The 20,244-nt window shown below is 36.6% G+C and overlaps 1 protein-coding gene across 4 annotated transcripts; it reads right to left on the reverse strand.

Annotated features, from left to right (window-relative positions):
* Positions 1-167: 167 nt before the first annotated feature.
* LOC112559825 (prolyl 3-hydroxylase 2-like) lies at positions 168-19,805 on the reverse strand. Of its 4 annotated transcripts, XM_025231272.1 has the most exons (19): positions 19,191-19,805; positions 18,602-18,754; positions 16,515-16,689; positions 16,077-16,202; positions 15,541-15,677; positions 15,174-15,263; positions 14,230-14,442; positions 13,655-13,711; positions 13,142-13,295; positions 12,773-12,869; positions 12,338-12,407; positions 11,432-11,669; positions 9,617-9,723; positions 8,078-8,173; positions 6,406-6,417; positions 4,260-4,410; positions 3,236-3,347; positions 2,755-2,827; positions 168-2,513 (listed from the first exon to the last, which is right to left on the reverse strand). In XM_025231272.1, the coding sequence occupies exons 1-19, from the start codon at positions 19,710-19,712 to the stop codon at positions 1,494-1,496; spliced, it is 3,603 nt and encodes a 1,200-aa protein (XP_025087057.1). In that variant the 5' UTR covers positions 19,713-19,805; the 3' UTR covers positions 168-1,493. The 4 variants fall into 4 exon arrangements, with proteins under 4 accessions (XP_025087057.1, XP_025087056.1, XP_025087058.1 ...); XM_025231271.1 differs by lacking the exons at positions 6,406-6,417; positions 8,078-8,173 and adding an exon at positions 5,296-5,409; XM_025231273.1 differs by lacking the exon at positions 6,406-6,417.
* Positions 19,806-20,244: the final 439 nt, after the last annotated feature.

Consider the following 20,244-nt stretch of genomic DNA (forward strand, 5'->3'; position numbering starts at 1 on the left):
AAACTAACACACATAATAGTAAAAGGCTGTAACCTGAAAAGCCTTTGAAATAAGTTTATAGGTACATTTTAATTAGTGAGGCTGAGATCAGACAGATTATTTCAAGCTTCTAGGGCATTTTGCACAACAGATGATGCATATACATTTCTGACACATGAATCAAAGACTCTTCTTTGGCAGCAGAATGATATAAAGCTGCTGATGTTTTTTTTATTTTCAACATGGCTGGTATGTGTACAGAACACTGAGTTACTCAGAAACATGCTGAGCAATCCACAGATGAGCCAAACATGTTTATTTTTAAAAGATATGTGTGATTGGCAGCCAAAATACCTTGCAAGTAAAGCTCATCAAAACTCACAAACAACAATCTTGCAATGGTTAAAGCAGCAGATATGTTGAAAGTATGAACAAGTAGGACATTTTCCAACTGTTTATCAGGGCCCTGAGGCAGTCTTATTAATAACAATCAACACAGCAAAAATAATAAAACCGAACTGATACAAAATCAGTCATGGCCAAACATATTAGATCTTGTTTGATACAAACTGGGCATTTGTTATCATAAAAATATAGTCATAGGTTAGCTCAAAGCTCCATAGGATAAAGAAAGGTAAGCTAAATTCCCATGCTGAATATCAGGAAATTTGCTAATGGGTTCATGCTTACTTGATTTTCAGAAGCCTTCTGACCACACATGCACATATCCACCTAGGAAACATATCAAATGGCAAAGAACAATGCCCATAGCCTTGAAGCCAGTAAAGGCAGTGAACGTAAGTGGTCCACTCTGTCCAGGGTCCAGCATGTAGCAGCCCTTTGCTTCACTGCCCCTTACCTGCCTGAATCATCTCCACTTTGCTGTGTGGGCAGGTGGGTTTCAGGAAAGGAGGGTGTTTTCAGACAGGCCTCAAACCGGTGACTCTTGCGCGACAGACGAGTGCATGAACCACAAAGTTATCAAACCCGCAAGAAACATATAATATTCTATGTACATCAATATCGATCACTATTAATTGCAGGCAAATAATGAGGTAACACTGATGCATTGTTTTATAAAGTTAATCCTTTGGAAAGTAGCTTGGTGAATTAAATATTAAAATATAGAGTTGAAAGCAAATTACTACAAAGCTAGAGCTGGGAGAAAAAAGTCTAGGGGGCCAAAGCAAACAGAGCAACAATATGTGTGGTGGCTGCTCATGTTCTGCTCAGCTACCCAGGCCATCACCTGCTGATGTAGCCAAAACTGAAAATAAACTGTCCTTGAAACATTCCAATATAAGCAGCACCATGGATTGTTTTTCATGTAAAATGACATTCTCAAGACTATATAGTTTATGTCATAGCAAGAGAAAGTGTGGTTTTCAAGTACAGAAGATTAGGAATAAGGCTCTTCTTCTGTAATAGGCTTTACCCAACTTTAAATCAAATTAAAATTGTTCATAAAATAACAAGCATGCAACTCCTGCCTAGAAGCTGCCACGTTAAGTTTGCTATAATTCATGACGCTCTTCCCCTTTGTCCCAATCATTTTGATAACCATTTTGTAGTCCATTAACATATAGAATTTTACTGTTTGCTATATTTTCTGTATCTTTGTGCTTAATGTCTAGATCTGCATAGCCCTGATATTCACTTCTTTCATCATCTGAAACCACATCTTTTGTTTCAATTGTTTCAGTTTCAAAAGAGACATCTATGGTGTCAGAAGCTACAGTTTCTGATGCATCTTCCCATGCACCTGGTGTTTCAGTTTCTGACACATCTTTTGCACCTCGTGTTTCAGTTTCCAACACATTGCTAGTGGCAGGTGCTTCAGTTTCTGAAACAACATTCTTCACATTAGATATTTCAGCTTCTGATACAGTTTCAGACAATGTATTTTTGATGTCAGGTTCTTCAATTTCTGAAACTACATTCTTCACTTCTGACACATCTTCCTTTTCAGCTTCTGAAACTTTGTCCTTAATTTCAGGTGTTTCAGTTTCTGAAGCGACATCTTTAATTTCAAGAGCTTCAGTTTCTGAAACTACATCCTTACTTTCAGGTGTTTCTGTTTCTGAAACTACATCTTTAACGTCAGGTATTTCCGTTTCTGAAGCTACATCCTTAATTTCAAGAGCTTCAGTTTCTGAAACTAAATTTGGTCTGCCCTCCTTTTCATCACTCCCACTTTTTCCCAAATTCCCCCCATCATTACCAACTTCTTTTGCAGCCATTGCAATTTTGACATCTTCATTATCATTATGATCATTAACTGCAATTTTGCTGGCATCATCTGCTTGTGGCAGTGAGTTCCCATCTGTAGACAGTTTCTTCTCCTCTGCTTCTCGCTCTTCCTGAATTATTCTGAAAACCTTCTTTGCATGAATGTGTGCCAGCTCTTTAAAATTGGGGTTGAGAGTAAACCACATTGCCAGTGCACATCGCACACCTTTCCTTACGGCCTTAACACCATGAAACTCAGCAGCATTAAAGCCGACAAGTCGCCCACATTTAGGTTGGACAGAAACCTGGCAAGACAAAAGGATTTTTATATTATTATATTTCGTTCGTTATAAACCTTGCAATACATGAAAAGTGCAAGCAACTTTTAAACTTGCATGATTTAAAATTTGCCTGGCACATCTGGAATCTCTAGGAACCAAGCACACTGTCTTTACTTACTTCAAGATTTAAAACTATCACCAATGTTCCTTAAATCTTGTCTAACAAAAGCATGCATGGTCACTTCACCTAAAACTCAAAACATACTTGTTCCGTCTTGTTGCCATAAGCAAAAAAGAAGTCTCCTCCTTCAAAATCATCATTTAAGTACAGGATACCACTGTAAACATAAAAACATACAGTCTTACTATACTGTTTATACCACTGGAACATTATACTTTTATCTTCATTTGTAAGAATAAAAATCAGTAAGACAGTCTTCAAATGAGAGAAAGAAAGAAAATATGAGAGCTTCACAGGGAGATCTTAAGTTTCAACCTGTCATATCGATTTTTCATTCAACCAATTTTTTTCCTTTAACTATTTTTTATTTTAAGCCTTGACAAACTGCTAAGTTTCTTTAAAAAAAATTAATAAATCCATGACACGAGTGCATATGAAATATTCATGAATTGGTTTCTAAATGAAAAAAGGATAAAGTCTTCTTCCACTAGTCTGAGAACCATTGGACATAGGGCCCAACTGCAAACAGAAAAGTCTTCTGCTAAATTCAGTGAATATGGGATACCTGTAATCTCTCTGAATAAAGGCTGGATACACTTTCATGCACGTTCCATCTGGCTGCAGAACACAATTATCAGCATGTACAGGGTGACTCAAGTCATCTCTGGGATGGGTATCTGCATAGAAAGACAAAGTTTAGAACCAAAATTGCCACAATCCTGCAGCAATGGTTAGTGGTCAGAATGAAAGTGTACAGTATATAGCTACATTCCTGAAAATTCTTCAGGCCACTCACTGCTCACAAATGAAATGCTTGCACAAGTAAAACTGGGTAATATTTCTGATGCAAAACATTCTTACTACATGAAACTTCTTCAAGGGTGATACATTGTCATGAGTGAAGTTACAGGAAGTCTAATAATAAAGAGGCTGAAAGGGCAAGCAAAACTTATGTTGGAACAATGCACAATTAACAACACCATTAAAAACTGTAAGTTAAAGAAATAAGTTGCCATCTTTCACACAATCTAGTGACAGGAAAACTGTTCTTTTAGCTCTTTATTTCCTTCTGTAAAAGAAAGTAAATGGTTAAATACTGAGTATGAGGAATACACAGATTTAAGGCTTTAGTTGTTTTACCTACTCACTAAATACAGAGAAAAAAAAAATGAGGATGACTAGTCACATTTAAAATGGTCCCTTTCTCTTCCTGTAAATTTAATTTGCTACAAATGGGTTTAACAGTAATTATGGCAAATTATTATCTCTAATAGCCATTGCCATCTCAATATTGAAGCTCAACATGCATGAAACATTTTCACAGGCTTACAGAGCCAAAAATTTACTTCCTCAGACAAGACACCAAAAATCCTTTATTTTTGTTCTTATTTCTAGCTGCTGTGTTTGCTGTTGCAGCTGTAATAAAGTTTAACAAAGAAATGCTGTGTTGAACTTTAAGCTGTGGTGTCAATGGTCTGCAAGAAAAAATATGGCACAGTGCCCTGATGCTTTCTTTATGCCTTAGAAAAATTATCTTTAACAAAATATCTCTCAGTGACATTTATAAATATTAAAACTTTACTACTCACTGTCAATGGCAGAGCGACAGACAAGATGGGTAAAGTCAAAATAGAGCGGTTTGGTCAAGTTGAAGTATTTTTCAATGAATAGACGGGACTTTTCACTGAGGTCCAGGAAGGCTTTCATGGAAAATGTATTGACCAGTCCCATATGCATCAGCTGTGTAAAGTACAAAAGATATATATTACATGATGTTATCTCTACACAGCAGATTGTTAGAGCCATCCCTGGAGCAGCAGTGTAAGATACAGAACTTCCTCCTGTCAAGGAGGCTTCAGACATATGAAGGATTTATATATTTTAATATTTAATAAGTAATATTCACATCATAATAATGGTGTCATTAAAAAAATCTTTAAACAATAGTGCTTGTTATATGGTACAGCTGAAATTATCCCCCAACAATTCTGGCCAGTCCTCTGACAAAAGTTAATAAAATAAAAATCTACTTAACCAATAGAAACTCATTTTCTGAATGTAAACTTAGTTATATCAGCTTTGTGTAAAATTGTTACTTTGTAACATCTATTAACTTTGTGTTGAATGCAATACTTTGTAATATCCAGTAATTTCACATCAATGTATTCACCTTGTTTTCATACACATATACATTTGTCTTTAAAGTAAATAAATGGTACTAGAATATAAAAACATTTCCACCACAGCACAGCTCAAAAAGAGAGATATTAAGTAGATACAAGCAACTGTTAATTAGTGCATAATAAGCTAATCAGTGTAGTGCTTTGAGAATATCGTGAAGTTAGTTTCTCTGGTGAAATTACAGAAGGGCAGTAAGAAAAAAATGTGCAATACTTGTTAATGATATAGCGAAAAGAACTAAAATCATGAAAAAAAAAAAAAAGCAAAAGCATAGAAAATCTGGCAAATGCAGATAAAACAACATAAATGGATTTGAAAAATTTAGAATACTTCAAAACTACCCTGTAGTTTATGAAATCTTGATGTGTGGCAACTAAATGCATGTGAAACTGCCAATATGCCCTTGGAAAAAGTGACATTTTAAAAACCTGTAATGGTACAAACCTTAGCTGCTCTATAAATGGTGAGTCCTTGAAACATTTCATGGGGTGTGTGAGGGGAAATGGCGGAGGGTTTCTTAGCCAGATGGTCATACCCATCACCAATTAAAGCACCACTCTACACAGAAAGAAGGAAAACCATAAGCAAAAGCTAGCCCTGAATGGAGCTCATGATAAAGAACAGAATTTGATACCTCAAACTTACAGGAAACAAACAAAGGATTTCTAAAAAATGCATAAAATGTGCTGGTGCTGGGGAAAAGTATATAGTTAGCTAATATTAAGATAGCCAGGCATGCACATGATAAGCTTGTGTGCACAGGCATGCACACAATTGCATATAGGTGGAAAGGTGAAACATTCACTCATTTAAATGACCATTTGTTTCTCTTGAAGATGGGAAGACTATACTGAACACAATTCTAATATTACCCATTACAATGTACTTATTCAAAAAAGAAGTTAGTTCAGAACACTCTTCATCCCCGCCTCTCCCTCCACTTTTTTCACTTATTTGCCCCACATCAAATATTTTTCTTGTCAATGTTGTATTCCAGGAGGGGGAAAAGGTGGAGTAGCATTTCTAATAAAAGACAACGTCTTTATTTGGGAAATTTGAAACAAATAGTCTAAAGACATAAAAGATGAAACTCTGACCTTCCCTCATACATGTTTATGTGCAAGAAAACAGAACGGTTACAAATAAGATCCCTTCAAAAAGAACTTTTAAACAAAATAAAAAATATTTAAAGGGCTAAAAAAAAAAAACAAAAAAAAAAAACAAAAAAAAAAAAACGTGGACATCACAGGTGTCTGCATCGGCAACATGGCAAATGAGGATCAAGGAAACCACTTAGTTATTTTATAAAAACATCCAAACACAGGTTCTAGAAATACCACAGGATAATTGAAACCGCCAAGTGGCAGTTGACACTAATAGCACTGATACTCAAGTTAATTTAAAAACTGTAGCCCTTTAATGTATAAATAATGTGGAATTTAAGAAGCCACAAAGCAGAAAGTATAATACCCAATAACTGAAAAAACTCTATTGTGCACAGTAAGCACCCTGTATAGGAGTGTATGCACCAGAAGTTTTCCTCCAGAAACCCACCATTCTCAGATCCTGCAAATGAAGAACATGCATCGTGCTTCAAAGTGCACTGTGAGCTGTTGAACAAAATCAGTTTTGATGAAAGTCCATTTACAGTATCTTATGCAGTTTCTCCTATTTGCCTTCATCCCTCTAACATATCATGCAAAAGATCTCTGAAAGACTTCTTATTGTAGCAACAGTTTCCCTTAAATACACCCAGTGATTACAGAGTATTAACATCATAATAAATTTTTGACTTTTGTGCAAAGCAACAAAACTTTTCGCACAGCAGACCTTCTGTATTTCTTTTATTCAATTTTTGAAAAGTTTAAATCTTTAATACTGTAGACCATCATTACACTAGGCTTCTGCATTAAATTATCATTTTCATGTTTTTTCGGACATGGCCATCATTTAAAGATACTATTTAAGTGCTGAATAAATGTAACAAAAGTTATTTCATCAAGAGAATGAAACAACAGTCTGACAATGAAAATGGAAACAATGGTTTATAATGTTAGCCACAGCAGCAGATCTCAGCAACACTGTGTTTCTAGTGTACAAGCTAAACAAGAACCTGGGATGGCCATGAACAGCAAGTATAACCAGGTCTCTGGTGTGTTGCTCAAGTCAGCCTCTATCAGGAAAAGCAGCCATCCCTTCCCCAGACAAGCAGGAACAGGGATAGCATCTAGAGACTACCTTGAAGAATGAATTGAGTTCACAGTCACTGAAAAATGAATTGAGTTCACTATCATTTTATAACATATAAATGCATCTATGTATGTACACATAAAGACAGGTGTGCATGCTTGATTGTTTAAGTATATTAATATGTGTATATGTGAATGTATATGTGAATGAATGTATGCATGTAAGAGTTAGTAAGAGGTACATTTTACCTATCAAGTTAAAAAAGGCTTTCCTGCTAATATCAGTAACGGCACCTACCTTCAACTTACAACAGTCTTACTTTCCTGTTTTCAGAAACACTTTCTTTCTTTTCCTTTTTTTGGTCCACTTTTTTCACTCTTGTACAATAACTAATTTGAGAATGTGAAATCATATAATTGTCTTCTGTCATGTTTAGAAAGATCACAACATGAACACGGATGCCTGGCAGAAATGGCCCATCACCTTTACAGATTTATTCAAGTTCTTAAAAATAAAAAAGCAAAATCTCCTTTAACCCATACACTAGAGAAGGAAGCAGATGATTAAAATAACCCACTACTTCTGAATATGCACAGTGGTTATTGTACCAAGCCCTGCTCTACACCCATGAAAGAGATGGATCTTACAAGCTTGGAAAAAAGTGCCATCACCAATGTTAGATACACTGTGAACAAAACAACAAACACATTCCTGCACCCTTCAACCAAAGAGATAACAAAATCCACAACAACCATGAGAACTGTAAGAATTAACAGAAAAAAAAACCCCTGAAGATACAGGGATTTTTTTAATTTATTCTTCTGGCAACCTTCAAACTTTATCATTGTACAGTTGCAGAATAAACAGAAATGCTGCACAAGTTATAAACACTTCCATTTTATCTGGCTTTGGCTGATATGTTGTGCTGGATTTTGCTGACAGGCCTAACCTAAGATGTTGGGGAAAGATGGCGCAAAGCTGGCTGCACACTAACAGACACAGCTACAAACTGGCAGCAAGCATCAGCTATTAGTACCTGTGAAACCATTGAAAGGGTCAATCCTTCAAACAACTCATTTCGGGTGTGAGGAGACTCATGTCCCTCATAGCCATCACCTGCTTTGCCCAATTCCTGAAAATTCGGTCAAAACAACATTTTGCTGACTCAACTATTTGATCCTCTGGTGACAAATCTGGGTCTTGTGTAATCAATGAAGCCCTGGAATGTCATGGCATGTTAAAGAAAACAGATGAAAAAAAAATCAAAATCCACCTGTGCATCATCAAAATGAAAAAAAAAAACCAAACCCATCCAAAGTAATCCTTGGTTCTCAATGCTGGATGATTATAAAGCCTAAAACAAAATATAGGAAATAATCTTCTGTGAACTTGAAATATGATCTCGCAAGGTCACTCTTTCTCTTTCACTTAAATGAATGTGCGCACACACATACATTGCCTTTTCTAAATACTCAAGCACGTGAACAGTCACAAACGTGCATCAAAAAAGATGTAAATACACAAATTCATGCACATGCAAATATTAATACATCATGCTCCTGACTGCTTAGTGGTCTAATACATAATAAAAAAAGTACTTTTATGTTTACATTTGCTGTCAGTGCACTGAAAAGGAAAATAAAATGCAATACACCAAAGTTAACAATACTTTCAGATAAAAATTTTCAAAGAAATGTTTTTCTTTGTATGGCACAATGGCAACATGGTTAATGTTTGCCTTCTAGTCTGCATCTGTGGCCTCATAGACAGACTGCTGGAATTATCTGCCTGAGGAAAAACTGATAAAGGGAAAATGTTTTTCAAGGACTGTTTTTTGTACATTATCGCCCTTCTTTCTTTCTTTTTCAACCCAGCATTCAGTACCACGGTTTCCCTATTTGGAAAAAAAACAAACCCAACTGAACACAAAATGTCCGCTAAGTGCCATGCGGAAGGCAGCTCTTCAGCTGCCCCACTTTGGCAAGGCCTTACTCTAAAAACAAAAGAGAAGGAAGCATACCACAAAACAGAAATTTACTTGTATATCTATGTGAAAAGAACTAGGATGCATTTCTTTGCTTTATAGTTAGTGAAGAATATTTCTTGAAAATTGTGCTTCATTACCTATTTTCACAAACTTCCTGAATGAGGGTCTCAAATCCAATCGCTTATCTTTATTTACTTAGATTTACTTCAAGAAAATGAAGAAAACACTTCAAGCTCATTAAAATATTTTATATACTATCTCTTTACGGAGTTTATTTAAACAGTCATAAAATCATGTCTACTTGGTGGATATGCAAGTAACTTAAAACTGTAACCAAAAAAAAATTACCAACGCAAGATGATTTTCCACATTTGGAAACTCTTCTAGCATTGAATGAGCTAATGTCATCTCTAGAAAGATGTTTTACAAATCTGCATCTCTTTTTTTAATTTTTCCATTTAACACTGTTTTGTCCACATTTTCCTTTGCTTTGGAAGGTTATTTTTTTCTGTTGTCCTTTGTTTAGTGCATTGAATAAGCTATATCTTAATGAAACAAACAACAAGAAATCTGAAAATGATGGCCTACCATGACCATATTCTTCAGAGAAGTACATTCAGCGTTGGTAGCTAGTCCATCAGCCAATACCCTCTCTTTGCCAAGCAGATCTGAGCCATTTTTGACCACCTTTACACCTGCACAATGGACATTGATTCTGTAGAACTCAAATCATGCATACGATTATCATGGAAAGGATCAAATGATTGTTCAAAATCTTCAACTTTTTCTAGCAAACTATATATAACCATAAATAATAGCAAAACAGTAGTATTTAAAAAAGACTGTTCACATTTTATCTCCATAATGTTCACAGTATGTCTACTAAAAAGTATTGTTTTTCTCTTCATAATCCTTTTCTGCATATATGTTCTGCAATCGAAACATTTTAGGTGCAGATTGTGAAAAACTTTTTTTTCAGATAATCCTGTCCTGTTTGTAGAAGCCACCATTACAATAGTCTAATGATCTCATTTAATCATCCATTAACTAGAAAACTCTTTTTAATTATAATCAAATAGACTGTTGAATCAGTGAGTGATCAGCAAATAAGGAAATCTTTAATAACTTCTCATTTCACTTCTCATGCATATCCTTTGATCTGAAACTGATGGATAGACTCTTCTGGCTTTGCTTGAAGCTGACCAGCTACCATCTTACTATTCATTTGTCTCTCAACTGGTACTGGTTATTAGGAAGAGCACATAGATGTGGCAGCTGACAAGGCCTGACAATCAGGCCTGTCTTGAGCAATAGTGAGCCACCATGGTTTTGGTCTCCTTTGATGGTACTTTGAAGGGCAGTCGTCAGCAAAGTTTCATACCAGGTCACATAGCCAAAAACAACCGGCTTATGCCCCTTGACTGAAAAAAGGATTTCTGCTGTCTTACAAGTGTGGCCACCGTGCTTCTTATACAGTCATGATTTTGTTCCAGGGATCCAGAGCAGGCTACTGAGGCACTTGATTTTCCTCTCTATATCAGCAAGCAGAGTCCATGTTTCACATCTGTGGGGGGAGGTGGGGTTGGTGTTTTACACCAAGCCACCAACTAAGGCTAAATCACGGCAAGGCAGCCAGCCCTGTGAACAGATACCACATGCAGAGAAAGAACAGTGTGCCTAAGATGACAGCTGAACCCAGGACAGCCAAACTTCACTTTTACAGAATGCACCATGTACAAGAGTAAATTATATGACTCATCAGCACCCCAGGTCTTGCTGAAAGTAATCCAGAATCACATCAGCACCACTGTTGAGGAACTGCTAGTAGAACTGGCTAGAGCACAGTTCAGCAGATGTTCAACAGTTGCATCCTGATGGAGAAATATTTTCAGCCTCGGCAGGACCTCTATCACGATGTCACTGCCTTTAAAGTCTTAAAGAGAACATCATGGGAGAGACCCTCCATAACCATCACATTTCCATTTTCATCAGTGGAAGGCCAATATGCAACCTACATCTTGCAGATGACATTGATCTGATAGCAGGCACCAACACATGATCTTACCATCAGACTAACAAACAGTTTGAACACATGGAACAGAGGCAAACAAGAGCAAAGTCATGGTCACTGGGAACAACAAAGCAAAGATCTATGCAAAGGGAGCATAGCTCAAAGAGATAAATAACTGGTGCTTCTATCCAGCAGTTTTAGATCAGAGCCCTCATCTTACCCTAAAACAATATCAAAAAATATCCCTGACATAATTTTCAAAGAGTTGTTTAGAGTGAAAAATGTACAATGCTTTCTTTGTTACTTTTTAAAGCTGGATATTGAAGATTTTGAAGTGTCACTAACTAGGAATCAGGAAGTTATGATTATAAATGCAGAAAAAGCTCAGGTACCAGTTTTGGCCAGCTTTTCCAGCACCTCTTTGGCATTACTGAGTCCAGCTTCCATGCGCTTTTCATCTAGGCGATGCAGTATCTGCAGGGTTTTGATATACTCCATCTCATCTGGGTTCTTTTGTGACATATACGTGACCACCATTGCACATCGACGTCCTGATCGAGGTACTCTCACTCCATGACGATCTCCATACTGGAAGCCTATGGTGCGTCCACATTTAACTCCCAGGGAAGCCTTGAGGAATTATTTTGAATATGACAGAAAACACAACAAATGCGTTATTTACAAATTATAGAAGTTCAACTTCAAATCTGCCATTTTCTGGCTGATTCCTTCAGAAAAAGATGGATTTCCTACAATTAATACAATCAAACAAATATAGGAAAACTGACAGAGTATATGAACCTGAAAGAATGGAACAAGAATGGTGGGGGCGGGGGGGGGGGAGGAGTATGCATGCATCTACATCGGTAATTGAACACAGCATATTGTGTGCTGGAATGGACATAGTGTATTTTGTGCTTGGTTGAACACAGCGTAGTGTGCTTGAATGGACACAATGTATTTTGTGTAACATTTGATAACAGATTTTGGACAGTATCCAGATAAGTTTCTGAGCACATAACTATTTATAAACTGCCAATATATCAAGTACAGAATAGGAATCAAAGAAACCAAAGATTCTGTATGAAAAGATATTTTAGTTAGCTGTCTTATTTACAGTGCAAATTGGTATCACACTAATATTCTGACAAATAGTAAAGAATACTGAAAACAATAACATTACTACTCTATCTGTATTACTCTGTAAACCCTTGCATTAATATTTTTTTGTCTTTCCTCTTAACATGATAGAAGATATAGAAAAATAAATTTGTGCCATATACAAATAAGAAACTTACATCAAAAGAAGCATTCTCTGATAAGAAATAGAATTCAGACTCCTCTTGCGTGTTCAAATAAGTAACTGACCTGAATAGCAGGAAAAACAAAGTTAAGAGATTGCTTAAATAAAGAGACACACCCACCTCTAGTACACCCATTCAGGGCCCCAGTCTAGACCCCACCCTTTCGATAGTTGTCAGGGGCCCCACGCTTTTGATTAAAACTATGGCAGTTGTGGCGTTGAGAGCCCCGCACATGCCCTATGCCTCGGGCCCCGTGGGGGATAAGAATGGGCTTGCACCCATTAAAGGACTAGTGGGATGCAAATTTCTTTTCCTAACACTATATACTAAATTACATTAAATTCAGCAAGCACAACACAAAGAGCTAAATTATTATGACAAGTGTTTTGATGCTTAAAAGTTTTCCCCGATTTATTTAAAGTGACTCACACAAACTGGTCTGCTTTTACTTGACTGCCCAAAACTACTGGCTCTGGTAAGCAGGAGCCAAATTCCTGGGGAACACAATCTGCTTCCACTTCAGGTTCTGAAGGGAAAATTCACAAGATATGTTTAAGATGGCAATATCAGTGTGTAAAATTCAAGTATTCTTTTTAAATGATTTGTTACCTAAACAGGTACATCTTACTTATCAAGTGTATTAAAGATAAAGGTCATTTATAGCTATTCTATCTGAAAAGCAAAATAAAATCACAGTTTAGACATTCATGGTCATGTATTAGATCTTGACTGACAGCAGAGTAAATTACAGATTAAAGTAAGCAGCCGCCAACACAGTGTCAGTGGCCCTTTCCTCACCTGGAATGGATGTCCAGCAAACAATAGTAGCATTCTTGAAATAAAGAGAGCTAGATAAGTTGTAGTAGTGTTGTGTGTAGTGCCGTGCTACTTCTGTGGCTCGCATGAAGAGACGCAAAGATGCTTCGTAGTCTTCATCTGCTGTAAGCACGGTCTACAAATACATACGGGCAGTGAGTTAGCAAGAGATAAATAAAACTAATTGTATAAGTCAAGCTTTCCTCAGAAGTTTTTAAAGACAAATGCTAAAAGATCACCTTACCAAATACTAACACAAAAAATATGAGCATTAATTGTTAAAAACCATAAAATAAAAATAGTTACTGAACAATTCATCTTCAAACAGGTATTAACAAAACAGCTACTACAGATAATATGTACAAACTGAAAAACTCATTCCAGAATACCACCACAGCAGGCATAATGATGACTATAGCAGCACAACAGAATGGCATTCCTACTAGTATTGATAGCACAGCTAGTGAAAAAACTGGAAAGTTTGTTTCAACGTACCTCTCGAGCGTGCTCCAAGGTAAATGTCTGAACACCCTTCTTGTCCAAGTGTACATACTGAAAACAGTTGTAAATGTAATTAAATAAGAAAAAAATCAATTATCAACACACTTTCGAATGTACACACCTCCACACAAACACATGCACCAAGATATCAATGCATTCATACGGATTTATACATGTGCATACCAATAGAGACATATGATTTATATATGTCTACACTAACACGCTGCACAGACTCAGATGCCCACCAGCAAACTAAAAACGAATAACGGTAAAACTGAGGTATTTTCAATAATCTGTAAATAAACTGTGCCATCCTCTACTATTTTTACTTCCTCCGGGGTCAACATCTCCTTCCATGTTCTCCAAAATCATTGACACATTATCTCTTGAATCTCACATCAATGCAATCAATTCACAACTATAAATATCCACAAGAGAAATATGCATATAAATTTGATTATTATTTAATGATGTTGATTGATTGATTGGACGATTATGATGATGAATAATTATGAAAATACCAGTCCCTTCTGAAGGTGACATAATGTCATGTAGCAGCAAGCATCTACCTCAACGAGGTCAAGCAAGTCTTCACACTGGTCTGGCTTCAGCAGTCCATCAGCAGCAAATCTGTAGGAACGTTTCAGATCCCCCCCATCTGCAATCAGATGAAGTCCAAGCCTCTCAAATCGCTCCATCCAGGCTTTGAACTCTGACACTTCTTGTGTGGTTGCATCCCCAGCTGGACTATCTGAACTGCTATCGTCTGAGGGCAGATAAATCTGAAACAATATTGTCCCATGTTACTGACAATATCATGCTGCACTAAAACTGATTCTACCTCTAACACAGCAGGATAAATATTCCGTTAAGTTAAAACACTAAGCCAGATTTCAATTTTACAATTATCTCCAGCGATTATACCTGTAGCAACATTAGAATTTGCTGGACATGACCAGAAAAGGCATTCATCATGAGCAAATGTTCCCTACCCTTCTCAGAGGATAGGGAAAGCCCAAAAGTGTGCTTCTTCAATTTTTATTGGCAACTGATAGTATTACTAGCATTTCACGTCCTCATGCTTTCTGATATATTCAAAAATGGTCTAAATCTTATAAATGCAACTCCAGAGAAATTTTTAATCATTTAAGTACTCTTAAAATAATGAAATAACTTTTAATGAAAAGTTTTAAAATAAACTGACTGCTGTTGATTAGTGGGTGGCATATGATCTTGTATTTTTGAAATCAAGGGCGTCACATAATGAGAGTTAAGACATTCTGCAAGAAGTATAATAGCTAAATCATTCAAACAGGACATGAAACCATCCACAAAATTGTTGACCACTTTTCCAGCTCTCTCTTGCTAGAGAAATAGTAGGAAACATAATGCAGATGTTGTATGCAGATTTCATTTTCCCATCAAAGAATAATATGACAGCACAAAAGCTCTGGTTCTGCATTTACAGACACTATATTTAGCTTCCTGATGTTGATGTACCACTTCTACTCACAGCATCTTCAGGCACATTCTTGTAATTTGTCTTCAAGTATTCTAATAATTTGATCAACTTCTTCTTCTGTTCCATATACTGCCTGATTTCCTGTTGACAGAATAACAGAAAGATTATGTAACAAATAAAAATACCTGAAGACTGACTGCTCATTTTTTTCTGAAAGCAATATATTGAACAGCAAATACTAAATCAAGCTTAACTTAATCAAAGATGATTAACTGACTACACAAATAGACATTTTGTACTTATCTACAAACTACTCAAATCACAAGGCAGTTACAAATGCAGCTTTTTAAATTCCCCACAAAAACATTCAATTCGCACATCTGTAGGTATTTTTGCAACAAAAGATTATTGCGCACACCTTTCTAGGTATAAACTGTTCTTCTGAGTACTGGAACTTGTTGATAAAAATCTTTTTGTTCTTTTCCATCACAGTGTCATTAGGGTGTAAAAGAAGATATGATGCAGTTGCTTCCACAGCCTCACTGAACTTCCCAACTGTGATTGACAGAAAGTGTAAATTGGAAAAGTATTCTGTATGACTTCGTTTCAATCACACAAAGTCTAGAGCACTCATAGTAGATAGGAGTAAATGAGTTTTTTTTTCACAATTAAAAATATGATAATGCCCAATGCAGAAGCATTTTCTTTGTCCTCCAGTATGTCCAAACATATAAGGCACACATATCTGCATATGCACACATGCACAAAATGGCACACATGGACATGCACACATATTATCAACACCTCCCTCACCACACACACACACAGTACTATGACCACAAAGCTTAACAGCAGAGAAGTGTTAACAAGCTTTTAAAAAAAAATCCTGATATTTTAACTACTCTAATTAATTGTATATTACTTTGAGACTATGAATTTAAAATTTAACCTTACTCTTGAAGTAAGAGTACTGCAGATAGTGAAACTGGTCAGCCAAAAACCCTTCAATGGGCTCTGAGTAGATGATACTTAAGTTTCCCTCACAACCCAGCTGACAGTCAAGGATTTTCAAGAGACGATCTAAAGCAATCAGAGCCAAACAAAAACGGACGAGCAAATTCAATCATCTGCAAAAGTTTTTCTTTCTAAAACTCATTTTTGTTTTAGTTGTGCAGCCACTGCCTGGGTAAAAGATGTTAAGAGCTGAAATCAGATAATTTTATTGATATGCACAAACTTTTGAATTAACCTAAACAAATACAAATATACAAACACAATATAAGATGATACAAAACTGTTGAGGTAGCTTTAAAGATAACTATAACCCCTCATCATTCTCCTAGAAACTGGGCATTTCCCAGTGCCTTCAGAGAACAGTTAAAATAATCTTACCTGCTACTGTCTCCACAAAATCTTTCCTGCCCAAGTCCTCTTCTCCTGTACCTTCGCAATTGGCACGGCAACGCTTCTCAACTTCAAAGAAAAAGTCTAGACTTTTTTCCAGGTGTTCCACAACATTGGTCCAATCCTCTTCATTGTGAGCAAGCATGCCCAGAATGTACTGCTCCTGTGTACAAAAAACTGACATATTAACACAGTTTTAACTTTGAAATCCTGATATTACAAACATTGCAGAGTTTGTTCATACAGACGGCAGATAAAAATTGCATGAAAAAATTTAATTACTGAGTTGATTTACCAAAGATATCCAAAGACCACATATTAATAACTGTACTGTATATTATCTTGGCATAAATAGTAGGCTGAACATGGAAACAGGCACTGTAATTGTGGATGGTGTATTTTTTTTTTTTTCTTTTGCAATACCAAATAGTAAGATGTGTGTGTGTGTGCACATCTGCATGGTGTACATGTGATATATACATATATCAGCAGACATCATATCTTCTCCTTCCTATTCACTCCCAATGGAGCATGGGGCCGCAACTACAACACGCCATCGGATCCAGCTCTGGGCATCCCTTTTCAGCTGGAACCACGGCATGCCAGCTGCCTCCACCTCGCTGCGTACCAATCTCATCCATGTCTGTCTGGGTCTCCCAACACTCATCTCCCCTGTGGGTTCCAGCCCAGAGCTTGTCTCGTTGCAGACATTACATAACCGAAGTTAATTGTGTACATATTTTTCCATTTGGCTTACTACCTACACTATTATTGTCTCTACTATATGCAACTAGAATTTTGATTTTTATGCTGATAGATACAGAAGATAACACCACCAATGTTTCTCCTGTCACAAAGAGAGTGCATATAGATAGGGTCTAGTAGGGTAATGCATGCAATTAAATGCATGTTTGTGGATGCTTTCACATTTCCACCAGCATAAGGGTGTTTCACTTCCTCCAAGCCAATGAATGGGTGATTAGCAGTACAGCACAATCACACCCCTTCCTCTCCAACAAAGACTTTATAGACTGCCAACATTAGCAACTGGAGGTGAGCCTTTCATGAACCCATGAATCATTCCTGCTGCAGTTTCCTCTTAACAAGGTCATAGACCACACCCTCACAGAAGATTGGAAAACAGCTGCAGGTATCATTGAAGGATCTAATAATACAATTCTAATGGTTTAAAAAAAATGCTGTAAAAGCAGTTTTAAGAAACCAGCCTTGCTGCTTTTTAACAGGGACACTAAAAGGTCTCCAGCATCAGTGCTGTAATTACTATCTAGACTCATAAATGACATCATCGGACATTTGCTCCAAAACACTGAAAACAACACATGGGTCCATAACAATCGAAGTACTGCTGAAAAATTACTTGTAGTTTTATTTAGTGTTAATATGTGTGTGTATGTCTTCCAACTGTAATATATAGTCACCATGCGCCAAGCAAATAAAATGATAATGGGACTGTACGGACAGTAGAGTAAGTATGGTTGAGAGAAGAACAGAAAACAAACAGGGATGAATGAAAGTTGAAAGAGAAGAAAAAGAAGTGTTACAATGCAAACCTGCATGAATGCAACATTTGCAAAAAAGTGGAACAGTTTGTGATATAGTCTCTAAAGTATCAAATTTAATCTTTACTCTCCTTGCCAGCACTGATTGTTATGTGTTTTCATAATGCAATATAATAAAATTGCAGTGTCCTTACTTCTAAGTGCAACTTAAATCAAAAATAATTGATGCATAATTAATAATTGTCTGCAAACCATCAAGATCACCTATTAATAACTGTACTATGCATTACTTTGGCATTAACAGTAGGCTGAACATGGAACCAGGCACTGGAATTGTGGATGGTGTACTCTTTAAATTTTTTGGAATGTCAGATAGTAAGATACATCTTCACCAAATGGCTGCCAAAACCCGTAACATATTAAAAAAAGTAATGAAAATATATCTGCTTTTCTTTGGCATAATTTTATAAAATCATGATGGCATGCAGGCTGATAATTCGCTGACGAGTCTTTAATACTAATTTTGGGTTTATTAATTATTTGTTTACATCTCACCTTGTATGGTTTAAGTTCCAAATCAACAAAATCTGAATCAGGTACTTTTGCCTTCTCGCGATAGAAAACCACATTTTTGTATGCATCCTCCTCTTTTGGATTGGCAAGAAAATATGTGTATGCTGCTGATGCAGCTTGCTTCACACGGTCCAGCTGAAACAGATGCACACTAACCCTATAATCTATTGGTGTCTTTCTTTCAATCATTAATACCATGGTACCCAGCAGGAGCTGCCTCATAAATTGTAATGTTTACCCATATTCCCTAAAAATACATCTGACAATAAGGCAACTAATAAGAGGTGACCACTAATGGGAAACAGTTATAAAGTCTCTGTTAACTAAAGTAGTGAAGTATTCCAATACTAGTACCGCTGCATAAGCTGTAAGAAGGCGATAACAAATGGCCAAATTGAGTAATGATGTTAAAAAACACTGGACTTAGCTAACCTTGCTGCTTTGTGAAGTATGAAACTAAACCCCTGTACTTAGTTATTCACAAATTGATGAGCTCATACTCTTGGATTACTAAGAAGCCACATGGATGCAATGTCACCAAAACGCAGGAAATCTGGAAAAATTTACTGACCTTGTACCAGCAGTACTGTAGATACTGATAAGGTTTCCTTTTAGCGAAAATGTTTTCAAAATCTCTCGATATTCTGAAACCAGGTCTTGAAAATAAAAGTTCGCTCTTGCATCTTCTGAAGCAGTCTGCATTTTTTAAGAAGGCTTCGAATATTGAAAACTCTCCTAATTCTGCATCTGCAGTAAAGTTTTCTAAGTTTGACTTTCTAGCACCATTTTTGCAGTCTATTCGACAGTCTGTCAATATATTTTGGAAGTTGTTATAATCTGAAATGGCCTTTTCCAGATTATACGCACATTTGTACCAAAGTTGTTCTTTGTAAGCTTTTACTCCATCGGGATAAAGTTGGTCGAAGTACGGCAATGATTTGCTCGAAAGATCGTCAACATTGACTTTAGCATGTAACGGACTCGGCATTACAAGAATTATCGTGGTCACGACAAGTAACATTGCGCTATCAACCTGCAAAAATACACGAAAAGTACGCTTTCCAGTGCGTACGTGTCCATGTGCAGTACCCATAATGGAAGTGGAATGTTGCTAACACATTCAGAAGGTTTATCGCCAGGCAGCCACTCCTAGACTAGTTTCCGCTGCTGCCGAGCCTGTAACTTGTTTGTAGGCAGGGGAGACAAGTAGTCATAGACTTTATACAGCCAGCGTGCTTGTCTCCCGTGCACCGCCGACACCACTCATTTTCTGTCAAGCAATGATTTTGTAATGTGTATTTAAACAAAAAAAAAATGTTCTTAGAATACATTTGAAGGCAGCCTGATCTGGGATTAGGAAAGCAAATATACACAGGTAGCATTTTTTAAACATTAATTTCGAAATTGTGATCGATGAGTTCCGATCAGAGTAAAGGGAAAGAACGCAATTTTTAATGAAACTATAGATTAATGCTTTCCCTTTTCTTTTCCGCCTCACCGCTCTCTTTTTTTTTTCATAATACTGTATATATAGATACACACACACTCACTCACACCTGAATGGACCAGCAAAATAGCTGATTAAAGAAGCGAATGCAACATGCAAGGTGCATATACATTTTGAG

This window comes from Pomacea canaliculata, linkage group LG3, assembly GCF_003073045.1.
Source record: "Pomacea canaliculata isolate SZHN2017 linkage group LG3, ASM307304v1, whole genome shotgun sequence".
NCBI classification, from domain to species: domain Eukaryota; kingdom Metazoa; phylum Mollusca; class Gastropoda; order Architaenioglossa; family Ampullariidae; genus Pomacea; species Pomacea canaliculata.

What these genes read in the sequence shown, in the direction of transcription:
- LOC112559825 (XM_025231271.1), bottom strand. Translation starts at nt 19,712, where the DNA reads ATGGGTACTGCACATGGACACGTACGCACTGGAAAGCGTACTTTTCGT. An exon ending in AGAATGTGCCTGAAGATGCT is followed by an intron (nt 14,443 to 15,173) that starts GTGAGTAGAAGT and finishes ATATTGTTTCAG; the next exon opens with ATTTATCTGCCCTCAGACGA. An exon ending in ACTTGCTTGACCTCGTTGAG is followed by an intron (nt 13,712 to 14,229) that starts GTAGATGCTTGC and finishes AACTGTTTTCAG; the next exon opens with TATGTACACTTGGACAAGAA.